Consider the following 20,646-nt stretch of genomic DNA (forward strand, 5'->3'; position numbering starts at 1 on the left):
ACAGCGGCTGCGCCAGCGCTGCTTCAAACTCCACTGGACGGGTGGGAGAGGGAGGGTTAAATGCATCTGCTGTTTTATTTGTTCCTCTGGCGCGGCTCTAATGCTCTAATTGTTTTTGTACTGGTGCAAGACAGAGCACCGCTCCTGTCCTTCCTGGCTGTCTCCCAGAAACACTGCCCGAATCATTCCTCCGACTGCTACTAAAATCCCCTGTGGATACTCGAGCCACAGCTGAGCACCGCGCTAACAGGTGAGACCCAAAGACAAGCCAGCACTCCCGTCTCTTTGGACAGTTTATGCGGTTTTGCACATCCACATTGGATTAGACTGTAAATGAGATTGGAATTAGCAGAGAATACTGCAAATACCAGACGGGGCTGGGGCGCCTGCAGGTGCAGCCATGACCTTGCAGCTAGAAATAGGGGAAGAGCTCAGCTCTCTGCCCAAGCTATTGCACATTTGCTTATTAAGGGAAAGGCAGACCTGTTCAGCACCATCCGTCCTTCTCCAGGGTCTCCCTCCTCCCTTTGATTCAGCAAACCCTGAGCAAGGACCAACTGAATACCTTTTTCTTGCCATTCTTGCTATCATGAGCTGCCAAAAAGGCCATTAAACAAATGCAATTCATCAGTCAGCTCTACAAAGGGAGACTTCTGCTAAACTTTACTTTCCTGGAAACTGGCTTTTCCACCCCCAGCCAAATTCCTGCTCCAGCATCCAGCAGGAATTATTTTGTCCTTCTGGAGAAACTTAAGATAACGGTTTGTCTCGGCAGGAATGTTTGCAGCACTCAGAAGGGATACAGGCAAAGCTGCAGAAGTGCTTTTGCTGATGGCAATATGGTCCCTTCTGCGTTCACCTCACAAAGGGCAAGGACACACAGACCTGACCAGCACACATCTGTGTTGGACTAGACATCCTTTAAAAGTCGCTTCCAACCCAAACCATTCTATGATACTATCACCTGACCAGGACAGATGCTTTCTGGCTTCTCCACTTACCACACTGTCTTTGGACTTGTGTCGCCTCTATAGTTGGAGCATCCCTTTCTTCCTGCTCAGTCACAATCCATCTTGTTCATGCTTCTCCCTCTGCCTCCACGAGTGTGCAGATACCAGCGAAGCTCTGCCACCCTCATTTGCCTGTAGGCAGCCCATGGGACTGAATATCCCTTGTCAGTTCATCTCTCATGCCGCTTTCCCAGCTCACAAGTCAAACCCATCTGTGTCCCAGCCCACGGTCCTGCCCTGTGAGCCAGCTGTACCTTTCACCCTCCTTTTGCGCTTTTTGCTCCATCATGGCTGTGCACGTACCCACTCTGACATCCCTGGGGCTCACTGAGTCTTTGCTGTTTATATTATGGACTCTGCACCCGCAAGGTGTGCTCTAATCATGAAATAAGCATAAATCAACACAAACTGCTTCCTAAAGGAAACACCTCCATACCACCGTAAAAGAAATGTGGAAGGAGAAGCCATCCTGACCTTGCAGAGCAGCTCTGCCCTGCAGGCTCCCTTCCCTTGCAGCCAGCCGATGAGATGCCCCAGGCTTTGCACTCAGGGTACCAGCACTCACACAGAAGTGGTGGCACTCTGTACCTGCCCAGGCTACTTAGCTGGATAAATCGGACCTTTTCTCCTTCCTTCCACAGAAAGGGCACAAACAGGCCATTCAGCCAGGAGAAAAGCATCCTTTTCTGTGCAGTGCTTCAGGAGCACAGGCCTGGCAGAGCTCCTTGCCACCTAACGAGCTCAGCAAGCATTAGCCTTTATGATTACTTGGTGAATTTTTAAAATACCGAAATGTTATCCTCAGCTCTAAATAGCTCAGAGCCACTTGCATCTTTCACCAAGGGATACTTCCCCTCAGAACAGTTAAAGTGATATTAATCTTACAGCAGACAGATCTGCAGCTGTCTTCAATAAGACAACAACCTACGCACCCTGGCCCTGCGTTCGGGAGATTTGCTCAATTAATTTCCGCTGCCCTGATTGCCCCGCGAGCCAAGCAGGATGGGGTGGGCAGCTAGCCGGCACGGCTTGGCCATGCCAGCCTGCACGGGAGTCCGTGGGCTGCTACAAGCCGGTGGGGCCAGCACAGACCGCAGCTGCTCTCTGTTTCCCCCGCAGCCCTCAGATGCCAGCCGGCAGCTGCCTGGAGCCAGCTCTAAATGGAGTGGTGCAAGCCAGAACCTGCTGGCTCAAAGGGCTGCCGGCCACTGGTCCGGCACCATGACCCAGTGGCCACTGCACTGGCCCCAGGCAGGGAGGACAGGCAGCTCCTTGCCCTGTCAGAGCCCATCCTGCCAGCACAGCCAGGCTGGGAGGAGCTCATGAGAGCATCCACAGAGGTATCTTTGGGCGAAAAAAAGGGGGATTTGCAGCTGACCCCTGGACTCCCTCCTCCTCCTCCCCTGGTTGTCAGGCCTGCTCTCCTCCATGCTGCCCTGCGTGCAGATCAAGCAGAGCCCGCAGGAGAGAGACTCCGAAAGCAGCACTGCTTTGGGACTATGCACAAATGCCACCGCTTTATTCCAGCTTCCACCACACCATGACCAAAGAGGCTCAACTAATGCTCTGGGGAGCCTTATTTAATTAGCCACCACTGCAAGATCAAAGCAGCCGGGTTATTCCACTGATGAGTCCATCAGAATTTCTCTACAGCACATACGCAATCAGGGTGTTCCAGCCTTTTGTCCCCTGCACGTTCCTGCCTCCCTGCCTGTACCTGCACTGAGCGGGCAGGGGCTGCTCCCTGCCCTCTCCAGGGGAATGAATTCCCGCTTCCAAGAAAACACCAGGGCCGCAGCAGTCATTTGTTTCGAGGGAGCCCAGCCTGACCCAGGAGCTCCAGACCCAAGCTCTGCCAAATGGACAGAGTTCACAATCCGAGCGTGTTTTAACTGACTGCCAGCCCCACCAGAATTAAAATGGGTCAGAAAGTACGTGTTTTCTCTCCAAGACTGTTGTTTTTTTTCAACCAAAAATTTTATCAACTTCTGACTTGAATGTTTTTCAGATTTCAGCAATCGAAACTGAAAGAGTGAGGAGCTGCAGTATCTGTTTTGTGATAGGTTTTTTTTTTTTCCCCAGACAAAATGAAAGCAGGCAGATTTCTTTAAATACTGCATTTGGTCAGAAGCCCAATTATTCATCAAAGCTTGCAGCAGGAGCCTTTTTCTCCCAGCCCTCTCGGTCTCTTGAGTTGACATTCACAAATCTGAGGTCCAGAAGAAACAAGAGAGGGAGAAGGGAACTGCGAGGGCTGCCAGCCCGCTGCCGGTTGCAGCACCCATGTCCCCCGTGTCTGCACCCAAGGCTGCTAAGGGCACCCAGGCGATGGGACACCAGGTCCCTCCCAGCACTCGCTGAAGGCTCAGCAGGCCTCGTAGGAGCAAAACGACAAAGCCTTGGACTCAGAAAGCCAATGAGCTCTGTCTCGGCACCGGGGTAAGCTGAAAAAAAATGCACCTCCTCCAGAAGGAGGGAGGGTTTCTGTATCTCAGGCTTTATATTTCAATTGGACGTTCTACTTAAATATTTTTTAGTTTTCAAGATAAGCCTATTTCACATTCCACTGAAATGACGATAACCTCTGAGCAAAGCCTGATGGAATCAGATGATTTTAAAGCCCGGCTGCCTGCTGGCTGATTTCAAGCATTTGGACGGGAGTCAAAACCTTCCTGCTCCACGCGGCAGCAGATCAATTGAGCAAGAAGCTACTATTTTCCACAGTCATTTTGCAGATTAAAGTTGCACTTCATTTTTCCCTTTCTGTGTCTGTAAGCTGTTGAGATAAGGATTTCCCTCAAGGTCAGACTGAACAGCCCATTAATTCCACTTTCCCTGCCTGGCCAGCTATCTGAGCCATACCCATCGCTGCGACTGATGTCCTGCCGTCCCAACTCTGCTCCTCTCGAGGAGATCCCTGCAAGGCACATCCCTGCTGGCTTCAACCCCAAAGACCCAGGAAGCCCTGGAGAAAGCAGTCTGCTGCCCAAGAGATGCTTTCTCCTTGGAGTTACTGAAAGTGCACGCTCCCTCTTACCCTAATAGGGCATGAAAGTGCCTAAGAAAATTCATGCAAGGCGGGTGGAAAACAGCTAAAGCCGTGCGCACCCTCCTCTGGAGTCAAAAACGCATCTCAGCCTAACAAGCACGGGGGGCCAAAAATGCGTTAGTGCTGGAGCCGCGGCCAGTCTGGGCTGGGGATGAGGCTGTTCCGGGAAAAGGAACGGGGTGACGGCATCACACCATCACTCATTCCACAGCACCCAACCCCTCCAGCCCGCAGAGCCCCACACATGGGGGGACACATCATGGGGGTCGTGTAGCCGGGGCAGGTGTCTGATCCTGGCGATGGACCCCAACCCTGTGGCTCGCTGTCCCCATGGAGGCACGGGGGCAGGAACGGAGAGGGGCTCACCTGAACCCTGCAGTCGGTCGCTGCCTGGCTCCAGCGGCCGCGACAGCAAGGCTGAGCGAGAAGGAGGGGTGAGCCCAAGGGCCCTTTGGGGTTGGATGAGGTTTGAAACAGGCAATACTCCTCCAGAGCTGGAGGCTGCTGCTCTGGGGCAGCAAAACTGCTAAAACACAGCTCAACCATGCCCAAACCAGCCCCGCTCGGTCCAGATCATGAGGCTGTAAAGACCAAGCCCTGGGTCTGGGATAGGAGCTGGGTATCTCCATCTCCACGGTGCGAGTGACAAAGTCCCTGAGCTTCCAATCCAGGGTGCAGGGAGGCTCGGGTGGAAGTATTCCTCCTAACCAAACCATGCGCGGTGACAACACAGCGCCATGGCACAAGGCACCTGGGGGCTTTCTTGCTTCAAGAGCTTTGAGGGAAACCCAAGCTGAAGTGGTCCTGGCCGTGGTGGCACAGGCCAGGCAGGTTTCCCCTCGCTGTCCCCACGAATGGTTATCCTGGACACTGACCTCAATTTGTGCTGATAAACCACGCGGAGGAGATCATGCCTGCTCAGGAGCCACGGGGTGAAAAGGTCTTTATTGGCCTGGTTTCACAGGAAGGAGTGAGCGCTGCCAGCACTAGTGATGCACAGAAAAGAGGAGAGTCCCAACCCCGGGCTTTGGTTGGTGTGGAAACAGATGCCAGCGACTGGGTTTCTATCAACCAAGAGTAAATTAAACAAGATTATCCATTTTATAAACACACTGAGCTCCTTAAGAAACATCTTTGCTGGGAGAGCAGGACCAAGGAGCATCCCCTCACTGCTGTGTCCTGGCATCCGTGTCCTGGCACCCAGCTGTGGCAGGATCCATGGGGCTGCCCATGCGCGTGCTGGCTCTCTCCGCGCCCTGCCTGTGGAAGCGGGGAGATGCTCATTCGCAGTATGGGGGCTGCAGAGCAGTCTGAATACCTGGCCATCAAGGACCTGTCCTCTGCCCCCCTCCTCGACCACCTCCAGGCATGGCTGCACCTTGCTCAGCATGAGCCTCCCCTTGCACCCTGCGGGGAGTCTGGGGGGGATTTTAATGAATCCAGGGCAGTTCTGTCCCTCACCCACCCCCTCACCTGCACCCACCTATCTTTTAAGCCTCCTGAGAGGTCAGCCTGTGGCATCTTCAGTGTCCGATGGTACAGCTACAGAAATGCTGCTCCCAACTCCCATGTTTCTCCCTGGCAGCTCCTGCTCAGAGGCGAATCGCAGCCAATATCCCACCTCTTGCTGCCTCCTCGTTACACACTCACCCATCACCCGCTGTGTGCAGACCTGGAGCAACGAGACTGTGAAGCTGGGACAGCAGAGGAGGATGCGCTGCTCTCCCGGGAGGGAAGCCTGCCCGGGGGACTGCCTTGATCCACCGCTGCTGCCTGCTCTCACGGGGTGGCCAGGAGCATCCTGTCCTCCGGCCTCAGACCTAAAGGTCTGGGAACGCTCTGGTCTCCTGATGTGTCTAACGCCTGTGCTTTTGGCTAAAAGCCTGAGGAAAGCAGAAAGCAAAGGATATTTAAAAAGAAAGATAAAAATCCTAAAACTCTTTCAGAGCAAAGCCTGAGTCTGATTTGACAGACCTGAAAATCCCAGGTCCGAACTCTCTGCCCTTGGGGGAGCCAAGCTGTGCCATCAGCCCCAGGAGGCCACCGTGGCCATGGGGCCCGCCCAGCTGTGCCCTGGCCGCACGCCACGCCTCACCGGAGTGCATCGGGAAGACATCGCTTCGGTTGCCCACCTTCCCAGCCAGCAGCATAAACCCCCGGGAGGAGGGAGGGAAGGAGGGAGGGCAGGGCAGCTCGCTGGGGCAGCGCCGTGCCAAATAAAGCACGTTATCGGTGTAAGTGTGCGGCCGAGCTCCATCGGCGTGGGCTGCCGCCGGCCGCGGCGCTCAGCTGTCGCGCTGGGGCAGCGCTGATAGAGCCCTGCTCTGCCTGCCCTTATTTAGTCAGGAGGCTCTGCTGACTCCAGCGATTTCAGGACGTCATTTGCACCACACACCCGCGTTCCCCGAGGAGACGCTGGCTGCCGCCCGGCCACGCAGGCTGGGAACGCTGAGCTCAGGGAGAGAGCAGCCGGGCAGGGGAGGCTCGGAAAGCGATACGGGAGCCGTCAAGCACTCCTGTTATTTGAAGGGGGAGCTAAGACGTGCCCCCAAGACACGGGTACAGACAGAAGAACAACTTAGCCTTCAAAACCAGGCAACAGCGCACACTATGAAGGATGCCCAGGTGTCGCTGCCAGGGAAGCCACACCGATGTGATTTCTGACGCCAAGCACTCACCGCAGCTCTGCGAGGCTTTAACAGCCCGAGCTCACCCTGATGATAAACCCTACTTCAACAAGAATTAATGCCTAGCATTTCAGAATGCAGTTTAGAAACTCTTATGGATACCTATCCGAGCAGCAGTATTGCGGAACCCCTACAGATATAACATTAAAAATAAAAATAAATCCAAAATGTATTCATTTTTAGTTGTACTCTCCAAACATAAAACACCCGGCTGCTCAGAGGCTTCAGGGACAGTGATAAGCACAGCAGCAATTATTGCCCCTTGTGCTCCTATTGATTCAAGACCACCTGGCAGATGTGTCTGAGGTGTCGCTAACAGCCCATCAGCGTGGCCAGACCCGTGCCTTGCAGGACACATGGCCAAGTCCCTCCATTGATTTTTGTCCAAGTCACTGGGAAGCCCAACCGTGTGCAGAGACAGACCACGGCAGACGCTGTTGCACTGGGACGGAGATGGGATTTGCAGTATTTACGCTCATTTTGTCCCCTGAAAGCACCAGTGAGAAGGAAATCCCCCGCACGAGCTGCCCAGCTACTGAGCGCACAGCTTCCAAAAAAATCAAAGGTTTCCCCTGCAGCCAGTCCTGCCCTTCCTCTCGCTTTTTATTTTATTTTATTCTACTCTGAAGAGATGAAAGCTGACCGCTTCCACGCTCCTCCTCCCTGCTTTCAGCAGGACCGCCCTATCTATGTGAAGGGCAAGCATATATGGCACAGGCAGCACCCCTGGGTGTTGCTGCTCCCCGAGCACCCAGGGATGCAGAGCACCCACCCACATGCCCGGAAGACTCCAAGGCAGCCGTTACGCACCTTGGGATGGCTTTTAACTCACTCGCTTATGGCTTGGCAGTGGCTGTCCCCTCCTCGCAAGGGCAGGGGACAGACCTGCTGGCTGTCCTTGAGCCCGCTTCTCTACTTAAGCACCAGGGAGATGATGTCCTGGCTGCGATCCCAGGACCTCACTGCCTTTCCCACCCACCTCAACATTTTTTTGAAGGAGCCCCCAGACGGGCCAGAGGGTGGGAAAGCGGAAGGATGGAGGGATGCAGCGGGTGCCTTCGTGTGGCACTGCGGGAACGGCTGTGTTCCAGCTCTGATGGGAGTCCCGTGGGATCACAGCAAGGCAAGTCCCAGGGCACCAGCAGTACGGGGCACAGCTAACGAACATCATACGGTGTACATTAACCCCCATGTCCATCTGCGGTTACCCCCGGCAGGAGTAGTCACCTCCACTGGCTGCCGCAGAGGCTGTACTTCAGGATGACTTTTCTCCTGAGTGACAGCACTCTGGGCAAGGATTCACCGTACTTGAACTTCCATGAGCTCCATCCTATTAGCTGATCCCCAGCGCTGCTGCAAGACATGCCCTGGGTCTCTGCCTGACCTCTGAGCAGCACCGAGGGGCTTTGCCCGGGGCGAGGGGGCGGCTGGCTGAGCGGACAGTGTGACCCCATGCCAAATGATTCTCCCTGAAATAATGGGGAAAAAAAAGAAAAAAATCACTGTTCGCTCAGCCAGTGGTGAGTCAATGCCAGCTCTGTCCTCAGTATCTTGCACAACGGGGAAAGCAGCTGGATTCCTGACCCGGCAGGATTTGGGAGGGAGCTGAGGGGGCCAGGGCAGCGGTGTGGGGCAGGACAGGCAGCAGGACAGGCAATAGCTGGCACTGCCGGCAGCGCCGGCTGGAACGCCTGAACTAGGCAGGCAGGCAGGGCTGGAGCTGCAAAGCAGCCGGCACCTCAGACGCCCTCGGAGCAGCGTGCGGGATGAGGAAGGTTTGCTGACCGCAGCTTACCATCGTCCCCAACCGCCACTGCTCTCCCACCCGTCTCGGCAGGGCAGGTGACAGGCAGGACACCCACCGGCACCGCCGCGCTGCCGGCAGCCTCCTGCCCGCGCACCCCCGGAGCTCCAGCACGTGCCTGGGATTCCTGCGGTGCAACTGGCCGAGGCAGCTTGCAGCGCCTGGGCTTGTTTTCCTCAGGATTTCTATCCCCAAAGAGCCTTTTATGGTGCAAGAGAGTGAAATCTGGACTTCTCCTGACATTTTGCCCCCAGGCAGCAGAAGGCTGGATGTGACGGTGGTTTAGCTCTGTGAGGGGCTGCCCCAAGTGCCAGAAGGAAATGAAACTTAAACATCCATAAACAACAGTGTAGGTATGCGGAGGTACTCAGGCATCCGCACAGTCCGGCCCCTGTGTCCTGCTAATTAGTTCCTAGCAATAATCTTACATACAGATATGTCACATCTTTCCCCCCAAAAGACATTTCTTTGGGGTAAGGTACACGCTGCCATCCGAAAATAAATACAAACGCTCCATCCAGAAAACTCCACCTTGCAGTTAACGACAACGCTAATGATAGTACAGCCCTTTTATAAACCAAAATAAGCGATTTTCACAATCTGTCTGGAATGACTCTCTGTCCTGGGTGTGGAAACTGAGGCAAGGTTCAAGGCCAAAGAGAAAGTTGGTGGCACAGCTGGGATTTAACCTAAGGACCCTCCGGTGGCAAAATTATCTGTATTTACTCTCAAGCCCCAAGCTGAGCTGAAAGGAGGAGGAAGGAGAGCGTGAGTCAGATTTTCAAAAGGCAGCAGGTAGAGAGAGTGGCTCTGCCTAGAGCAACACAGGCCAGGAATAAACACTGATGGAAACGGTGAGTTATAGTTTACAGGACGGAGGAGCCCGAATTCTCCTCCTTGCAGCGGGTCCAGCTCAGCTGCCGGCAGCGCCGCAGGGATGGGGCCAGGGCACCCCAGCATCCTCCTCCTCCCCTGCCGCAACGGTCGCCCCACCGCGGGGTCTGCGAGGGGAGGACTCCCCGGAGGAAACCGGCTTTAACATCTTATTTCCTCCAGCTCCGAGGTTTCCTTAATAGGAAATTATTCCCCGGCCGCGCTGGGGAGGGATGCAGTCTCCCGTCAGGGCAGCGGGCGCATTCCAGCCCCTGATGGAAAACACTGCGGAGCCGCTTTTGATCCAACGTGTAAATAGTGTATAATAAAAAGAGGCTTGTGTAAACCGGCCGAGCTCTCGGGGAACAGCTTTTGCAGCTCCAGTCCCCTTATTTACGGCCGCCCAGCGCTGTGGCCGCACGCTTTGCCTGGGCTTAGTGAAGCCGGTGTCAGGCTGAGCCTGCCCTGCCAGAGGCTCCGGCGGGCCCCATGCCACCCCAGCCCGTTATTTTTATCCCAGCTGGCCCTGCACGGCATTTCGCTTGCAATCCCGCCAGTTTTCTCCATCGGTCTCCAAGGCAACTGGGTTTTGCTAAAAAAACAATTGCGCTCCCGACAAAATTTTGGAGCAGAAACAGCCGCTGGGAGAGTAAAGCTGAGGTTTCTCGGAAGGGGAGGGATGGGGTCTGGGAACAGGCGCCCTCCCCGCTGCCGTGACTTCCCATCTCTGCTTGGTAATGAAGTAACTTTCATAATTAAACCGCACTAAAAAGGAGCAAGGCAGGACAGCCCTGGAGCCCCAGCCACTGCCCAGCAGCTGAGCAAAGCCCGTGCGGGGCGAGGTTTCAATGGAGAGGCAAGGTGAAACCTCGAGGTCTCTCACAACCGTATTTTCCCCAAAGAAGAGGAGAGGACCGAAGGCTCCAACCCTGCCTGACAATCTCTGGTCTCTGCCAAGCCAGTTCCAAGGTTGGCAGGAACACTGTGGGAGGAGGAGTGCGCTGCCGGCACAGCGCGGGTGCAGGCAGGGACATGAGCAGAAGTTTTTCCCTTGCCCTTCCTGGTCCCACTCCGGGACCCGGCCAGGACAGAACTGGGAGGACAAAAGGGGGCAAACCCAGCTGAGCCCTCCCCAGTTCCTCCTTTCCTAGCATCCTAAAGCACTGCGGGCTGCAGGCTGTGGCTGTGTGCCGTGGGATCGGGCTCAGCCATCCAGCGTGGGCTCAGCTGCTTGCCCTGGCTCCAGCTGCTGGCACAAACGGTCACTCAAAACCTGGCCGAGGGCAGCTGGGTCCTGGGGTGCAGATGGGGCTCCCCAAGGCAGCCCCCTCCTCGGTTTGGTACCCGCTGTCGGTTCTGCCTCCCAGTCCGCAGCATCCCAGCACAGCACATCCCATTACACTGAGCCGCTAAAATTAAGCGACGGCCCTAATGCATCCCGTAAACTCCCTACAGAGCTACACTGGGGTCTCCAGGGTTGAGCCATACTCTGCTGCAGACCTGATTCATCTGGGACATGCGCCCCTGGCTGCTCACAAGCTTCTTGGATTTACCATAGCCAAATCCGACTATTTCTCAGGACATCCAGCAGCCTGGCACGGCACCAGGGTGATCCGCATCCCACTGGCTCATGCTCCCCATCCTGCTGAGCACCTGGGATGGAGCCAGTCCCTGCTCCCCCCTGGGTCAGGGCTGCAGGGAGGCAGGAGAGCGGGCAAGAAAGAGGACGGGTCCTGAACAATCCCAGGCTTCCACGAGGGCCCTCAGCCCCACATCACCAGCATTTAGTACAAAGAATTAGATAGAAACTGCGAGAAGCCACGTTTAACCCCACTACTGGCGCACGGCGAGGAGGCCCGCAAAACGGCTTCCGCGGGACACGTAGGATGGGGACCACCACCATCATGGGGACCTGCGCATTGGAGCCCTGAGCGCCTACCTGGATGCCGCGATCTCCGACTTCTGCCGGGCGATGGCCGCAGCCCTCTGAGCCCCCTCCACGCTCCTGTCCACCTTCTGACGGATCTTGGCGCTCTTGAGGGGTATCACGCGCTTCTTCATGCCTTTGACAAGGACGTTGTGGCGATACTTGCCCTCCTCCTTCTTGCCGTCAGGCAGCGTGGTGCAGCCGTAGCCATGCCGCAGGTTGTCCAGCCACTCACCCTCATACTTCAGCCCGCTGGAGCGCTCGCTGACTCCAAAGCCGGCACGCTTGTCGTTCTTCCACTCGCCCATGTAGGTCTCCGTGGTGGTGGCGTCGATGTCGGACTCGAAGGGGGGGTACTCCTCGCCCTCAGCGCCCTCTCCCAGGCTGACAGTGGAGGTGGCGTCGCTGGCGGCCGAGCTGATCCCACTCTCACTCTTGAGGAAGCTGACGCGGCTCTTCTGGCTGGCCAGGGACGACTTGGACTCGGACTTCTTCAGCTTGCCCAGCAAGGAGCCCCTGCGGAAGAGCCCCCCCTTCTTGGGCTTGCCGGCCTCCACCTCCGCGTAGAGGCTGAGGGCGAAGCCCCCCCGGGTGATGGTGGGCGAGAGCGGCAGGCTCTCGGGGTTGGCGGCGGGGGAGTCCTGCTGGGGCAGGGTGCCGTTGCTGTGCTCGCTCCGCAGGGAGGAGAGGGAGGTGCGCAGCGGGGAGCGGACCACGGAGGCCATGCCGTAGGGCACGCTCTGCCGCACGCCGTAGCCATGCCGCATGCCGTTGGTGAACTGGCCCTGGTATGTGCCTGCGGGAGAGAAGAGGGAGGGGGTGAAAAGGCAGCTTGCCCCTGGGTGAGCCAGCAAAGGCAGGTGGGCTGCGGGGTAGCTCCAACTCTGTTACTGCTCACTCGCATGCAGAAGGATCCATCCCCAGGGAGCAGAGGGGACAAGCCCAAGAGCCACTGCTGGCTGGTGACAGCTCACTGGAAAGGGACTGAGGCGCCAGGGGACACTGGTGCAAACCCAAAGCCACTTAACAGACCGGGTCTGGATTTGCATCCGGAGCAGGGAGTGGGAGGCAGCCCCCTGGGGCTGGAGTTTGGGCTGTGTTGAGGGCGGCGGCAGCCCCAGCAGCATGTGAGCTGTGGTGGCACAGCTCTCCTTGGCTCGGTGACAGTCCCTTTCAGCCCATTCTGCAGTTTGTCACTCACAGGCTGCCAGGACTGGCTCTAGACCCCTGACACGGGTGCCTGGCCATAGCACAGGCTGCCCTGAACCTGCAGCTGCATCTGCTTGGCCCTGACATACAGCTTCTCCGTGGTCCCCAGACCAAGGCTTGTGTCACACTGCACGAAGCAAGAGATGGGTGAAAAAAGGGAGAAGAGGAGCAGAGCAGCTCCGTGTGGGGTTCCTCCAGCTCTGCCCCAAAACCCACCACCCTACCACGCTCCTCCAGACCACCCGGTGTCACACGATGATGGGGGACACAGGGTGGACTGTGCTCACTATGGCAGGGCTGCACCCTGGGTACAAGACCCTGCTAAGAGCCATCAGGACCTTGGCAGTGACACCTTGAAGGACTAGGAAAAGCACGTTGCTCCTCTCCAGACCCCTTCCAGGTCTGCACCTTCACAGGCTCCAGAAGAGTGAACTGGAGACCACTGCTCTGATTTTTCTCACCGTGATGTCAAGAGACTTAAAGTAATAGCATCAAAGCCCCCTGCAAGAAGCGGTCCTAGGAAAGGTGGGAGGGCTGGTGGGGCAGCCTGTGCCTACAGCACCCACACTCACATGCACAGCATGGAGGGCTGCGAGGGTCAGCGCATCCCTGCTGAGCCGGGTGGGGTGGGGTGGGGTGGGATGGGATGGATAAGCCATCTCCCCAGCCCAGCTCTCCCTCCTCTGCAGATATAGTTGCCTCAGAAACCAGCAAACCACCCAAAACAAAAGCAGCATTCAGCTCTGCTCCTGGCATCACAGGACCTGGAATGGGCCATCTCATCCCAAACCAGCACCCCGCGGGGCAGAGGCCGCCAGCAGCCCCCATCCCGGGGCACAGGCAGAGGGTGCTGGGGGAGCACAAACGCCCTGGGAAAGGCCACCCCACTCCTTTACCCTCCCAGCTGCTGCTTCATGCAAGCGACAGGCCAGCCATGCTGGGGACATTTTCTTGGGCATCTCCTAAACCTGGTTTTCGTTAAGCAGTGACCTACAAGGAGGGACCAAGTTTTGGGAGAACAAGCACTCCCAGGGGCCTGGGCAGAGTCAGCAGGGCCAGGCTGAAGCAGAAGGGGGTGACCTGTCTTCAAGGCATTCGTCTACCCCTCTCAGTCGCTGTCACTGAGACCAGGGATGACCCTGCTCCCCAGGGAACAAATCCAGTTCCTTCTTTGGCAATTGTGGGAGTGCATATTTTACAGTCTCCCAGGCCACTTCTGCAGCATAATCTCTCCTCTCAAGCTTCAGGTTTCGTTGAAATCCTCTTTGGACCCGCCTGTGGGGTGTTAACTTACAGCGCCGGGGGCCAGGAAAGACAAGAAGTGCCCGAGCGGGCAGCAGCTGCTGCCCTGGGGTGAGCTGCCCCCCGCCAGCCCCTGCCCACCCCGCGGCACACGGGATTTCGGGCTCCCTGCAGCAGTTGGCTTCCCCTACCAAAAAAAAAATTAGGGTTTAGGTAGCGCAGAGCATCTGTGGTCTGAGGCCAGGCACGAGGAGCACTCTGCCAGGGCATGGGGACGTTGCCTAGTTGCTTGGCAGAAGCTCTGTTAGGAAAAATAAGGGGGGCAGCATGGGTTAGGGGTCTGGGCATGAGCTGGGGACCAAGGACCATCGTTGGAGATGTCCAGGCATCTGGGTGAGCTCTTCACCCTGCCGTGCTCCCAAATTCCTCTCCGTAAAACGATGATGAGTCTTCCTCGCACAAAATGAAGTCATGGAGACTCCTGTAGTGCCCCCACATCCCTCCCCACCAAAAGCCGGTGCTCCATCCCCGCTTGCCCAGCCAGCGAGCAGGGCTGACACACGATTGGGGTGACATTGGAGACCTCCTAGGATGGGACAACCTTGCACATAGCAGGCTGCAGCTGATGCTGCCGCCGTGTTAACCCCCTGGGAGAGGAACTCTGGAAAAGTCCCTCAGGTTCAGGGGGGCTCAGCTGCTCCTCGGGGGACAGGTCAGAGCAGCTGCTACCCTCCAGCAAGTCCCCAGCCCCCTCTGTCCCCCCTGGAGCAGCACCAGGGCCACCTGGATGGGAAAAGCCATGTGTCACAGTGGGTCTTCAGGGAGCAGAGATTGGGGTGCCACTTCTCAGGGGCGCGTGTGTCCACGCTCAACGCGAGGTGCCACACCAGCTCTTCAGGCTGGTCTCGGCTGCCTGATTTCAGCCCGTACGGCACAAGCAGCATCATCCCCCCCGGCGCACGGTGTGACCGAACCTGCCAACCGCATCTGGCTTAATGGAGGGCACCGACACACGGCGCTGCCCAACGACTGCAGGGCGAGCGGGCACTGCCGTGTCCCCGCCGTGCCGCCATTCACCGCCCGGCCGAGGCTCCATGCCAGCGCAGAGCCATGAACCGCCTCTGGAGAGGAGCCAGTGGCTGCTGAGAGCGGCTGGAGGCGCCGGCGGCCGTGCGTCGGGGCACGTGAGGTTTGAGCAGAGCCAAGCCCTGGCTCACCAGCACGTCCCAGTGCAGCCAGTGCAAGAGAGAAAAGGGGCTGCGCAATCCCCTTCTGCATCACCAGCAGGGCTGCACATCCCTGAGCCGCCACTACCCCCCAAATATCACAGCAGCGTGGCCAAGGGGGGACAGGTAGGACAGCCACGCGCTCACACGCGTCTGAGGTTCTGGAAAAAATAACTAAAAAAGCAGGGGATGTGGAAAAAAAAATTAATCTATTTAGGACGAAAAAGGAAGAGCCTCGCTTCACTGCCTCCCCAGCCCTCCCTGATTTACCAGGGCGGTGGGACAGGGCCACCTAACCCCAGCAGGTGCGATTATTGGGGGACAGGACCCCAATAATCCTTCAATGCCTACATTTTTTCATTTCATAATGACAAAAAACACTGTTTCCCCTGCGACCCACAGGTGCACGGTTCATCACCTCTGCCCATCCCCGACCAAAGCTGGGGGGTGGCCCTGCCTGGGTGCCATCATAGGATGGGAAGGATTAAATTGTGAGAGTGATAAAAGTGTTAACCCTGCAGCCTTCACCTCCAAACACGCCCCCGGGGTGGCAGCACCCTGCATTTCGCCCGGCAGCAGGACAGGACTGTGCCCGGACACATCGAAGGCAAAAGCTTCAGCTCCTGGTGCACACCCAGCCCGGCCGCCAGAGCCCGCGTCAGCAGCGTCACAGCTCCCCTTCCCAGCCCGCCTCTGAGCTCTAGTATAATTAGCGATGAATGTAAATACAAACAACCAGGTAAATAAAGCAAACAACTCAAATCGTATCACTGCCCTACGATCCTCCGCTGTCACCCAGATACTGTGGTGACAGACGTGTTAGAACTCGGTCTAAAAGGCCGGGGATGCTAAATCAGTGCACAGAACCACTGGCTAGCCGAAACCTAGTGTTTCTTTTTGCTGCCAACAGTATTACCTGATGGTTTCTGTTGGAAAAGAAAGGGGCGGGGGGGGAAACCCATAACAAAAGACAAAAAGAGAGGGGGGAAAAAAAACACCATCGCAGCGTTAATTCATGGGTCAAATTCAGTCATGCAGGAGCTTTGCTACAGAGGCAGCAGACACAAGCCAGCACCATCTCGGCTCTCCCAGAGCCCATTCCTGCTTCTCCGGCTGCAGTCCCGGAGCATGGATGGATGCTGCTCCTTCTGCCCCAGCCCAGGCCCCTTCCCGCCATGTTTTCCTGCCCCGGGCATCCGAGGAGCCGGCATTGCTGCACATCACCCCATTTCATCTCTCCCGCTAAAGCACACTTCTGCATTTCTGTTCCCCTTTCTCGTGGTCTGATGATCACCGAATGGTGTAATTGTCTCCGCATGCAGTTAATTGACATCACTGTTTTTTCTCTTAGCGCCCTAGAGACCAAATTGCAGCGTCAAAAATAAGTTGGCTTCAGGCTGCTTCTATTACAAGTGAGGTTTTTCCCCCCCCTCACATAGATATATTAAGTTATTTGTACAGCAAAGCCTAGCTTTGGGCCAGCTCCTGGATACACACTATGATTCTGCATTAGCAGTGAGATTATTTCTTTTTTTGCAGTAAGACTTGACCGGGTCAAGCACTCGGAGTCAAAAGCACAAAAGTATCCAAAAAATGTGGCTTTTCCTATAGTGGAGACAAAGCGTACAGGTGGAATCCAAATAACTGGGTATTTACTCATAGCTTAGGTTGCAAAACGATGAGTTCCTTCATGCTGTGCCTTCCACAGCCCCAGTCGTCATCTGCTTTAGCGCATCCTGCCCCGATATTGCCCCGATGTTGAAGGAGGTGATTCTGCCCCTCTGCTCTGCTCTGGTGAGACCCCACCTGGAGTACCGCCTCCAGCTCTGGAGTCCTCAGCACAAGGACATGGACCCGTTGGAATGGGTCCAGCGGAGGGCCATGAAGATGATCCGAGGGCTGGAGCACCTCTGCTATGAGGAGAGGCTGAGAGAGTTGGGGTTGTTCAGCCTGGAGAAGAGAAGGCCCCGGGGAGACCTTATAGCAGCCGTCCAGTGCTTAAAGGGGGCCTACAGGAAGGATGGGGAGGGACACTTTGTCAGGGAGTGGAGTGATAGGACACGGGGTAACGCTTTCACACTGAAGGAGGGTAGATTTAGATTGGATATTAGGAAGAAATTCTTTCCCTTGAGGGTGGCGAGGCACTGGAACAGGTTGTCCAGGGAAGCTGTCAATGCCCCATCCCTGGAGGTGTTCAAGGCCAGGCTGGATGGGGCTTTGAGCAACCTGGTCTGGTGGGGGGTATCCCTGCCCATGGCAGGGGGGTTGGAACTAAGTGATCTTTAAGGTCCCTTCCAACCCGAACCATTCTGTGATTCTGTGATAAAGGGCTCTGAGCTCTTTGCTGGTGACAGCAGCAGACACACACACGCGTATATTTAGCTTGGATACCCAAGGAAATATATCATAGCGTTACTGCCTCTGCCTGGCCACACCAGCAGCTCTGAACCCTTCGGCTGATTTCAATCAACACTGCAGAAGGCAAGCTATTTAAGCCACCAGTCTCCTAAAGTTTTCACAGAAATGGACACTTGGTAGCCGAGAGAAAAAGCAAACCACCCATGCAGTGCCTGGGCTAAACCATACCACAAGTCCGCTTCTTATTAGACACTAAAAATCTATACATGATTTCCAAAAGCTTCACTGCAGATTTGGGCTTTATTTAGCCACCAACCTCAGACAGCCACAAGATAAAATATCCTTACAGGGTTGTCTGTCATTGGTAAGCGTATTTTAAAGTTTTTATGTGTGTGGGCATATATCTATATAAAATATAGACATAAAAAGTTGATTTTAAGTTTATTTTAAAACATTAGAATCAGCTCCATCCCCCTGAAATCCACAGGCAGCCCAACCATGACCTTAAGCTTCTAACGACCTGGCAAGAGCCGCACGTTCCCAGAGCCCTCCTTCCTCGCGTGGCTGGCTTCCAGGGGGCTTGGGAATCACGTCCCCTACTTGAGGGATGGCAGATTTCCAAAGCCTTTCCAGATGTTTATCTTGGCAACCTCAAATTGAAATATTAACAGGTCCAGTTAGCAGCCCAGTCATGTCTGGATCTTGCAGATGGTGACTGCGTACAGGTGAGGAGACAAAATGGGACAGGGTCCTGCAAGTCCTACAAATGTGATGCTGGCGATTCCCACCTTGGCTTTGGATGCAGCTTTCTACGTGTCCCCGTACCACCAGAGAAGCTGACGTGTTGAATGAACTGCTTGGATGCGATGGCCCAACGCAAGGAGGGAGCTGGGCACCAGCCCCATGAGCCGGGTCTGGCGGGATCTCGGGGGGCTGGGCTCAGTTCAGCACGGCCCAGGTGGCTTTGGCAGGGCACATCTTCATGGGTCAGGGACAAACTGCCAGCCTCGGGCAGCACCGGGGATCACGCAGATGGCACATTCTTGGGCGCAGCACAACACCCCGGGGAGCGCAATGCTGACAGAAGCAATAGATGATATATCCTTACAGGAGAAAATCTTGACTCATCTTTCCCCCTCTTCTGTCCCAAAATCTAATCAAATTCAAACTCCTACAGCAAATTTTGCCTCTCCAAATTCTCTCTCCACAACATTAACTTGAACTTCAGTAGCCCTGCACCCTTAGAAGATGATGCATTTTAGGAAGCAGCGAGGAAGCGGCCATGGAAATTCATAGGAGACCTTGACATCTCCAGAATGAAAGTCCCAGCGGCAGCCGTTGCTGACGGTTAGCTGATCGCTGGTCGTTACTCATCAGAGCACACCTTACACGTAACCTGCACGTCTTACAGCCACGCGAGAAGGTTCCGCAATGCACAAGCGCACACGTATGCATCAGCCTGAACTCTCGCTGCCGCCCTGCAACCTGCACATCCCAGTGTTTAACCGTTCCGTGGCCACGGGGCAGAGGAGGGAGAAAATTTAAGGAGCTGGAAGGACGCATCAGTTCGTGTCTACACCTACAACCTCAAAGGGCACAAACAAAATCACTCAGCTTCCAAGACTATATGCCCAGGCTTAAAGTTAGCCATGTACCAAGGCAGCTCATTGATAAAGAGATATATATATATACACACAAAAGCATAACCCTGACAGCCAGTCTTGAATTAGTCCATTTTTCTAATCTCCGTAAATCCGATGCTTTTCATTCTGAAGATTTATATCATTACCATTATTTTTCTTTACAAACTAACTCCATTGCCTGTCCTAGATAAATATAGATGCAATTCTGATCCATATTTTGAAGGGTATTTCTTTCAAATCACGCTCTCTATTTAGCTATCCTAAATAGGGCAGCCTGGAACATTACAGTACTGAAGAGCTACAGAATTACTTGCACAGAGATTCTTGCGATGTTTCTAACTCCAAAATTGCCACTAATGCAAGAACACAATTAGACTGAGTATTTACAGAGCACAACAAATATCTGACTGCACGGTGCATTTCTGTACTAGCAGGGGTTGAGAGCTTCCAAGTAATTGAAGGGATTTATTTTAGGGAAAGGCGTGTGACTACATATTCGAAACAGCTTAGATGAACTCAACCAAAACAGTTCGGGCAAAGCAGATGTCCAGGCAGCCTGTCAGAGGCACGCGAGCAGTGTTTAATGCATAGGCACAGCGTGCTACCATGCCGTGGGTGGCTTATATCCGACGCAAACACATTCACAACCGGCTGCCCAGCGGGCGAGTGACCAGCTTGCTGCGGCCACACACCAGCAAGGAGCTTCTGGTTTGGTTCGGCGATGAACGGCAATAACCAGCCCCTGGGGAACCAGGAGTCACAGACTACACAAATCCAGTTGCTTGGTGTTAACTATTGATACGGACACTCGAGAGCGGCTCCCGAGGGAGGGATGGCAGGGGCAACGCTCCGGCTGCTCCTCCCCTGTGTCTGCAGACGGCAAGCCACACACGCTGCGCCCGGCAGCGGGCATCAGGGTGAAAACACAGGCATTTACGAGACGGCTGTGCCCCAAGCCCTACTTCTTGACTGAAGCACCCCAATGGCAGACAACTGCGCCCGTCTGGATCTCACCAGTAGGGACAGGTCACCCCTTCAGCAGGGACAACACGCAGCCTCTGCCGTCACCCTGCCAGAGTGCCCCTTACCTCCGTCAGCGTACGTCTCGGTGCCATAGCCATCCTGCAGGCCGTTATTCCAGGTACCTTCATACTTGGCTCCACTGCTCATGCTCTGCCTCGCGCCGTACCGTCCCTTAAAGCCATGGGTCCACTCGCCTCTGTAAACCCACCGTCCTTTGGTCTCGATTCCTAGGCCGTGCCTCTTGCCTTGGGACCAGTAGCCTTCGTAGGTGTTGCCACTGGGCCACGTGTATATGCCCACCACTTCGAAGCCGTAGTTCCAGGAGCCCGAGTACTCGCCCTGGCCCTTGGGGCCGGTGCAGATGCCGTGCCCGTGGGCTTTGCCCCCTTCCCACCCGCCGCAATAGGCGCCTCCATCGTCAAAATCAAACCTGCCGCCGCTCATGGTACCCTCCGGTGCCCCCTCAGCCGGGCAGCTTTCCCAGGGGCGCAGCTCCGGGGCGGCTGCCGCATCCCCGAAGGGGCCGGGCTGGGCACCGCGACCGGCCGCCCCCGCCTCGCCTCGCCCGGCCGAGGGGCCGGGGAACGGCAGGAAG

The 20,646-nt window shown here is 55.7% G+C and overlaps 1 protein-coding gene across 1 annotated transcript in view; it reads right to left on the minus strand.

Annotated features, from left to right (window-relative positions):
* Nucleotides 1-20,646, minus strand: part of JPH2 (junctophilin 2) — a 33,674-nt gene extending 13,028 nt beyond the window's left edge. The window contains exons 1-2 of the mRNA XM_074605068.1: nt 20,117-20,646; nt 11,363-12,146 (exon numbers count right to left, since the gene is read on the minus strand). Coding sequence (XP_074461169.1) covers nt 11,363-12,146; nt 20,117-20,495 — 1,163 coding nt within the window. The 5' untranslated portion in view covers nt 20,496-20,646. The remainder of the gene's footprint in view (nt 1-11,362; nt 12,147-20,116) is intronic.

Source organism: Larus michahellis, chromosome 12 (genome assembly GCF_964199755.1).
Source record: "Larus michahellis chromosome 12, bLarMic1.1, whole genome shotgun sequence".
In the NCBI taxonomy this organism is placed as follows: domain Eukaryota; kingdom Metazoa; phylum Chordata; class Aves; order Charadriiformes; family Laridae; genus Larus; species Larus michahellis.